Genomic DNA, 7,473 nt, shown 5'->3' on the forward strand with positions numbered 1-7,473 from the left:
TATGAGATCACCAGAGATACACTGTTTGGTATCTAATAAACACATTAATAAATTCCTGGGCTGGATGGACAGGTCATCAGGTAAGCTCACTTGTTAGTCATCCAGAGAACCAGTGTGATTCCCAGCACCCGTTTTAGGCAGCTCACAACCACTAATAGCTCTAGCGCCAGAGATTCTAACACCCTTTTCTGGCCTAGAGGGCTACACACATGAACAAGGATATGAACATATGCTCACACATATAAACACATCAACTAAAATAAAAATGAATCTTAAAACATTCTAAACTTTCTTAATTTTGTTTTAAGTGTGTTGTAAACAGGGATTGAAGGGCTAGAGGGATTGGCCATATTTTAGAACACATTTTCTCTTCCAAAGGACAGAGTTCAGTTCTCTGGACACACATGATTGCTTGCAACTGTCTGTAACCAGAGTTCCATAGATTCACAGCCTCATCTTTTCTCCCTCTAAATGCCACAGGCACGTACATGGTGAACAGATATTTAGGCAAGCATACTCAAAAGATAAAACACAGTGATTTTTAAAACATGAATTCCAATCCATACTGCTAGTTTAAGAGATGATTCTACAGATAGTACACATGCTAGGAAAGAAGAAACAAAGCAAATGTCAACACCTGAGCTCAATTCCAATAAACTCTTTTACAAGGTTTCAGCATACTTTTATGAAAATAAAGGTGCTTAGGAAGGTTTGTATAGACATTTTTGTAATCGGTCTTCATGGTGTACCTAAGACGTCTCAGTGTTCAGGTATACCCAAGATGTGCAAGTGTTCAGGGTGTACTCGAGAAGTCTCAGTGTTCAGGGTGTACTCAAGACATCTCATGGTACACCAGCAACAGATATGCTAACAGATATGTTGGTTGTGAAGGTGTGAGATGCTACTATGAAATTCACAACTACAATAAATATGAAACGAAATAAGGAAAGATGTAAGATTAATTTAGAATGACAAGGAAACAGAATAATGTGAAACCATGAAATTAGACCTTTGCGAATCTCTGTGGAAAGCAGAGATATGGGGCATAAGGATGATAGTTAGCATTAGACAGAGAAGCCAGACACTCATAACCATAGCATCTGAACCTGTCCAATCTTAAAATGTTTCATCACATTAAGGTGATGTATTTTAAGATTGCACCCTCATTATAATCTGTTGTTGGGTTTTCTGTCCTGCCCAGTTCCTGCAATTATTTAATTCCACAGATATCACACAGAGGTCTACATTAGTTATAAACTAACTGGCCCATAAGCTCAGGCTTCTTCTTTAGCTTTATTATTATTATTTTTATTATTATTATTATTATTAAAAATTTCCACCTCCTCCCTTCCTCCCATTTCCTTCCCCCTCCCATACCCCCTCCCCCTTCTTCTCTGGTCCAAAGAGCAGTCAGGATTCCCTGCCCTGTGGAAACTTCAAGGTACTCCCACCTTCCATCCAGGTCTAGGAAGGTGAGCATCTAAACAAAATAGGCTCCCACAAAGTCAGTACATGCAGTAGGATCAAAACCCAGTGCCATTGTCCTTGGCTTCTCAGTCAGCCCTCATTGTCTGCCATGTTCAGAGAGTCCAGTTTGATCACATGCTCCATCAGTCCCAGTTCAGCTGGCCTTGGTATGCTCCCATTAGATCAACTCCACCATCTCTGTGGGTGGGTACACCCCTCATGGTCCTGACTTCCTTGCTCATGTTCTCCCTCCTTTTGCTTCTCATCTGGACCTTGGGAGTTCAGTCCAGTGCCCAATGTGGGTCTCTGTCTCTATCTCCATCCATCGCCAGATGAAGGTTCTATGGTGATATACAAGATATTCATCAGTGTGGCAATAGTATAGGGCCATTCTAGGCTCCCTCTCCTCAGCTGCCCAACAAACTAGCTGGGGACATCTTCTTGGATACCTGGGAACAGCTCTAGAGTCAAGTCTCTTGGCAACCCTAAAATGGCTCCCTTAATTAAGATATACTTCCCTACTCCCATATTCACCCTTCCTCCATCCCAACCCTCCCATTCTCCCAAGCTCTCCCCACCCTACCCTTCATACTTTTCTCTCCCCATCTCCCCTTAACCTCACCCCACCCCCACTGCCAAGTTCTCATTTTTTGCCTGGGAATCTTGTCTATTTCCAATATCTTGGAGGATAACCATAAGTTTCTCTTTGGCTTCACCTTCTTATTTAGCTTCTCTAGGATATCCACTTATGAGTGAGTACATACCATATTCATCATTTTGGATCAGGGAAGCTCAGGCTTCTTATTAACCCTTATAACTTATATACCTCATTAGTCTTTTCTATGCTAGCCACTTGGCTCGGTAAATTATTCAGCAAGGTAGTTACATTTTACTTAATCTGTGGCTGAGTCACAACTGCAGACTAGGACTTTCTTCTTCCCAGAATTCTTCTGTTCTCATTGACCCACCTCTTCTTTTTGTCTGGTTGTCCGTTCCACAATTCCTACCTGGCTACTGACCAATCAGCATTTATTTGAAATATAATTGGCAGAATACAGATCATTGTCCCACACCACTTCCCCCTCTTTTTTAAATAAAAACAAGAACTCTAAATCTAATATCATTTATTTAGTTTTTATCCTGACCATTAGCTATAACAACTTGTAACTAATGTTCTAAACAAAGGAAAATATCCATAGTCCATATTTGGGAATGTGGGCATAGCTTACCAGGCTACTTCCTGCTGGTTTCAGGTGTTGACAAACTTATTGAAACCTAAATAAAATTTAGATTATGATCAAGTACTGACTGGAATATCCTGTGAGTCTTGATCTTCACAGGCAGCTGACTTAAATCTGTTCTGGATGTAAAACTCAGACATCTGGGCCATTCGTTCCTACCAGAGATTTCTCAAATGGTCATCCTTGATCAAACCTGATTTTTCTTAACTCAGAATGAATCTACAGCCTCACATTTCCTGTGGAAACAAAAGCAAATCCTCTTCTCCAAAGTTTCATACCTTTTGACTTCAATATTGAAGTCAAGGCATTTTCAAAATACCTGTCTTAGATCAATTCAGGAGCATTTATAAACAAATATCTTTTAGCAGCTGTTGCTTCTTCCTCAGCATTCAAACAATTCAGAGAGAATATAACAACACACAGTATCCAGATTCTCTGTGTGCTTTCTATCTTTACATGGTTTTATTTTAAACTCTATTTCTTTTATTTTTATTTTTAAGTTTTTATCTTTTTGAGACAGGGTTTCTTTTAATCTTTGTCCTGGAACTCACTCTGTAGACCAGGCTGTCCTTAAACACACAGAGATCTGCATGTCTCTCCCTCCAAAGTGCTGTGATTAAAGGTGTGTGCGATCACAGCTTGAACTCACAGAGGTCTGTCTTTTTTAATTAATACAGTTTCTTTGTGGATATTTTGGGGCTAAGCTATCTGGGCGACTGGGATGAACAAATGGGCCCCTTTCAACAATTGGCAACCACATAGACAACTGAATCCATATAAAGCCTGAGAGAGCTTGGGAAGTAATTAAGCCAAAAAAAAAAAAAAGAATAGAGTTAAGCACAGTTTAATTATGGCAGCAATAATCATTTCTATGTCATGTAAATATAATTAAATATTTAAAGGTTCCATAAAGTTATCAGTCGCAGATTGCTTAAAATATTGATTACTTTTCTTAAGGAAAACAGAAAGAATAGAGAAAAACTTACAAATAGGTATGTAATGCATATGTTCATGTAGATGTGTGAATGCACACACATTATCAGGGACATATTGAAGCATTGCAGAATGATAGAGATCTTATATGAGCTACAACTTATCTGCTTAATCTGGAGCTGTGATGCCCTTAAAGTTATATCCTGATTTGGGCAGCTGTGATTAAGGCTGTAAGAAATTTCGACAGATTTATGAGACTACAGAACAAACTTGAAATTCTGGGCCTTTCAAAGACTTAGGGCCCTGAGAAATACCCCAGATCTTAGAAAGCCAATTCTGACAGGCAAAACTGAATTTCTAATGGGAAGATCCTTATAAGGACACAGGACAGAAACTGAAGTTTAACCTGTATCAGTTATTGATGGGATTGAAATGATCTAGGCTATGAGAGAATTTATTCTAGCAGGCTGACAGAACTAACAGCAACAAATCTCTAGAGGAGGACAAAGTCTTTTTCCATGTGAAATGTCTGTTGCTTCTCAGAGCATGGAAGGAATGTAAGAAGCCTGAAACAGAAGAGAGTGACAGAAATTAGAATGTGGATAATAGGATTTTTGTGTGGCAGAAGGAAACATCAAAGAGCAGTCATGTCTCACACAGCATTGATTCAGTCAGCAACACATTGCATGGATGATGGGGACCCTGTCGTATTATGTTGCCTAATGATAAAGGAGCCATATTTGTTTAAATACACCCTGATATTAGAAATTATGAAACTTGCTAACAGCACATTTTCCAAAACCCACACTTATCATCCAGGACTACACCTATCTGAAGAATCTGACAATATGACACGGGAACACTTTATGTTCAAGAAATAATTGCACCTGGGAAAAAAGATATGATTGAGAAATTTCAGAGGAAAATAAAAATAATTCAATTGAATTTAACTAAATATAAAGCAATTATCTTGAAAAAAATATGGATGGTTTTCATCAGGATCCTAAGTACAGCTGCAACACAGTGAACTAAATTATGAGTAAAGGGAATTTCCACACTAAAGGTCGTGACAAAATGATTGAAAGGGAGAAAGCATGTGAGGAACTCATTTAGAATGCACTCCTTATTTATAAGTGGGTCTGAAAGTAATAAGAGGGGGAGGAAGCAGGGGTTATTTTCAAGGAGACTTCAGTTGAGAATGTGCAAGTGTTAAATAAAAATCAATGATGAAATAGTAAAATTGAAGTGATATAATCTCCCTAATCAATAAGGAGAAAATCAAAGATGGACCTATCAGACCTGATTTAGACATAAATTTCGAACAGGCTCAAAAACAAAACCTATAGTCATTTTTGTAATAAATCACCACAGAATTTCAGTCATTTTCTTGGTTAGCCCCACTTGACATTTACAAGAGAATACATCTGCCTGAATTTTGTGCTGTACACTATCAGTAGGCTTTCTTTATAATATATTATAAACAAAATTTGAAGTATTCCAAGTCTTTGGATTAATTTTCTTCACTAGCTTCTCCCTCAAACTTAGGGCCCAAGAGAAGAGAAATAGTCCCTCTAACCTATAAAGATACAGGATCTTTACATGAGGGGTGGGGAAAACCTGTGTAAAAGTTGGGCTTCACAGCCCACTAGGAATTTCTTTGCCTTCTCTGGGCTTAGTCACTACTTGGAACCGACCATGGCAAACACAGTCATGGATATATATGGCTGTATTTCAGATGTCAGCAGGAAGAACCCTAGTGAATAAATCCCCTGTGACTTAGTGATTGAGAATGAAAACCTCCAGTCAGCTACAGAGATGAGATCCAGTATCTTAGTCCTCCCATCACACAGATGGGATTCAGTATCTCCATCTTCCTATCACACAGATGAGATCCAGGGTCCCATTTTTACTACCACACAGATGAGATCCAGTGTCTCAGTACTCCTATCCCATACAGATGGGATCCAGTATCTCATTCCTCCTATCCACATAGATGGGATCAAGGATCCTAGTCCTCCTGTCCCACAGATGAGATCCAGTATCTCAGCCCTTCTATCCCATACAGATGAGATCCACAATACTTCAGTCCCCTTATCACACAGTGGCTACAATATTTGTTGTCTCTTCTATTCTACAGTGTCTTTTATAGATTGATTCAAATCCACAAAGGTTTACACTTGTGATTCTCTTACATGTTGGCTCCTTGGAATCATGACACTTATCCTTGTCCTGCACTTGCTCTGACCATTTTCAATCCTAGTCATGTTTTCTTGGTCTTTATGGCTAATGTGCCTTTGTGTGACAAATACAGGTAAAACTTTGTAATCTATGTGGAATAATTTTGGAAACTGAACATCAATGGTGACAGACAAGGTTAGCCTTTTGTAGGTTCCAAAATATTCTCAAAATAACACTCAGTTCATTAACTTGAGAAATGCATGTTACGAATATCCACTATCATAGAAACAAATTATTTGTATAACATCGACAAAATGCATAAAAATTGTGTCAAGAGAAATATCAGGGATTTTGCTAGACATGATGGAATAAGCATTAGTGTAAAACAGTCAATCATGGCATCCCTGAAAAGGCAGAAGCTCATTGTCATAAATATGACTAAATGACAACACCCATAAATATACGGTGCAGAAAACTATTCAAATGCAACTACAATTACAGAGATTACTGTTGCAGATTTGTAAACCAGGAAGCACACAAATGCATCAAGGAAGATGCTGTTGGGTACCACACCTGCCACACCTGTTGCTGAGAGTATATAAACCCAGCTTTCCACAGGGTGACATCCAAACTCAGAATCCTCTCAGATATATCCAGGTGAGCTCACATCTCCTGTCAACATGGCCTACAGCTGCTGCTCTGGAAACTCCTCCTCCCGCTCCTTTAGGCCCTGCCTGCCCTCTTCAGGTTCCTCCTGTGGCTCTTCCTACCCCAGCAACTTGGTCTACACCACTACCAGTTGCTCTCCCAGCCCCTGCCAGGTGGAATCCACTGTGAACACCAGATGTCAGGAGACCTGCATTGAGCCCACCAGCTGCCAGAGGTCCTGCGTGGTGTCCAGGCCCTGCCTGGTGGAATCCTCAGTGAACACCGGCTGTCAGGAGACCTGCATTGAGCCCATCGGCTGCCAGAGGTTCCGTGTTGTGTCCAGACCCTGCCAGACAGCCTGCTACTACCCGAGGAGCTCCACACCTTGCAGACCCAGCTTGAGATCATATGCTGGATCTCTGGGCTTTGGATCCAGCAGCTGCCGTTCCCTGAGCTGTGGATCTAGAAGCTGCTACTCAGGGGGCTGTGGATCCAGTAGCTTCAGATCTCTGAATTGTGGAGTCTCTGGTTTCCCTTCCTTGAGTTTTGGAAGTAGATATTGCTATCCAAGCTACTTGGTGCCTCTTTCCTTTAAACCTTGTTACAGACCAATCTGTGGGTCAAGCATCTATGGAATAAGCTGCTAAGTCTTTATGTTTTCCTATGTCAAATCTAAGCCCGAAAGCTCTTGCTTCCCTGCCTAACTATTTCTGATATCATATCATCCTTCCTTTAACAGCTTCCTCTCTGAACTTCAGCAGATTAAGAGATCAGTAGGTTATCCAAAATTATGCTCTTCTCTCCATACTGATGATGCTATTTGCTTTCTCTCAAAGATCATTTGAAAAATGAAAATTTCATCTAATAAATTGTGCAATCTGATATCTTCATGCATTGCCCACTTTATTGTTTCTTCACTCAATTTATGGGCTTGTGGTTTGGAAGACATAAGATCAGTGGGATTATCCAGCTGAATTTGGGGTATACGATCTGGCATTTTGCTTTG

The 7,473-nt window shown here is 39.9% G+C and overlaps 1 protein-coding gene across 1 annotated transcript; it reads left to right on the forward strand.

Moving 5' to 3' along the window:
• The first annotated feature begins 6,454 nt into the window (after positions 1-6,454).
• LOC142838480 (keratin-associated protein 13-1-like) lies at positions 6,455-7,114 on the forward strand. The gene is made up of 2 exons (XM_075953955.1): positions 6,455-6,720; positions 6,811-7,114. Exons 1-2 carry the CDS (start codon positions 6,500-6,502, stop codon positions 7,112-7,114), a joined length of 525 nt encoding a protein of 174 aa, XP_075810070.1. The 5' UTR covers positions 6,455-6,499.
• The last annotated feature ends 359 nt before the right edge of the window (positions 7,115-7,473 follow it).

Source organism: Microtus pennsylvanicus, chromosome 1 (assembly GCF_037038515.1).
Source record: "Microtus pennsylvanicus isolate mMicPen1 chromosome 1, mMicPen1.hap1, whole genome shotgun sequence".
In the NCBI taxonomy this organism is placed as follows: domain Eukaryota; kingdom Metazoa; phylum Chordata; class Mammalia; order Rodentia; family Cricetidae; genus Microtus; species Microtus pennsylvanicus.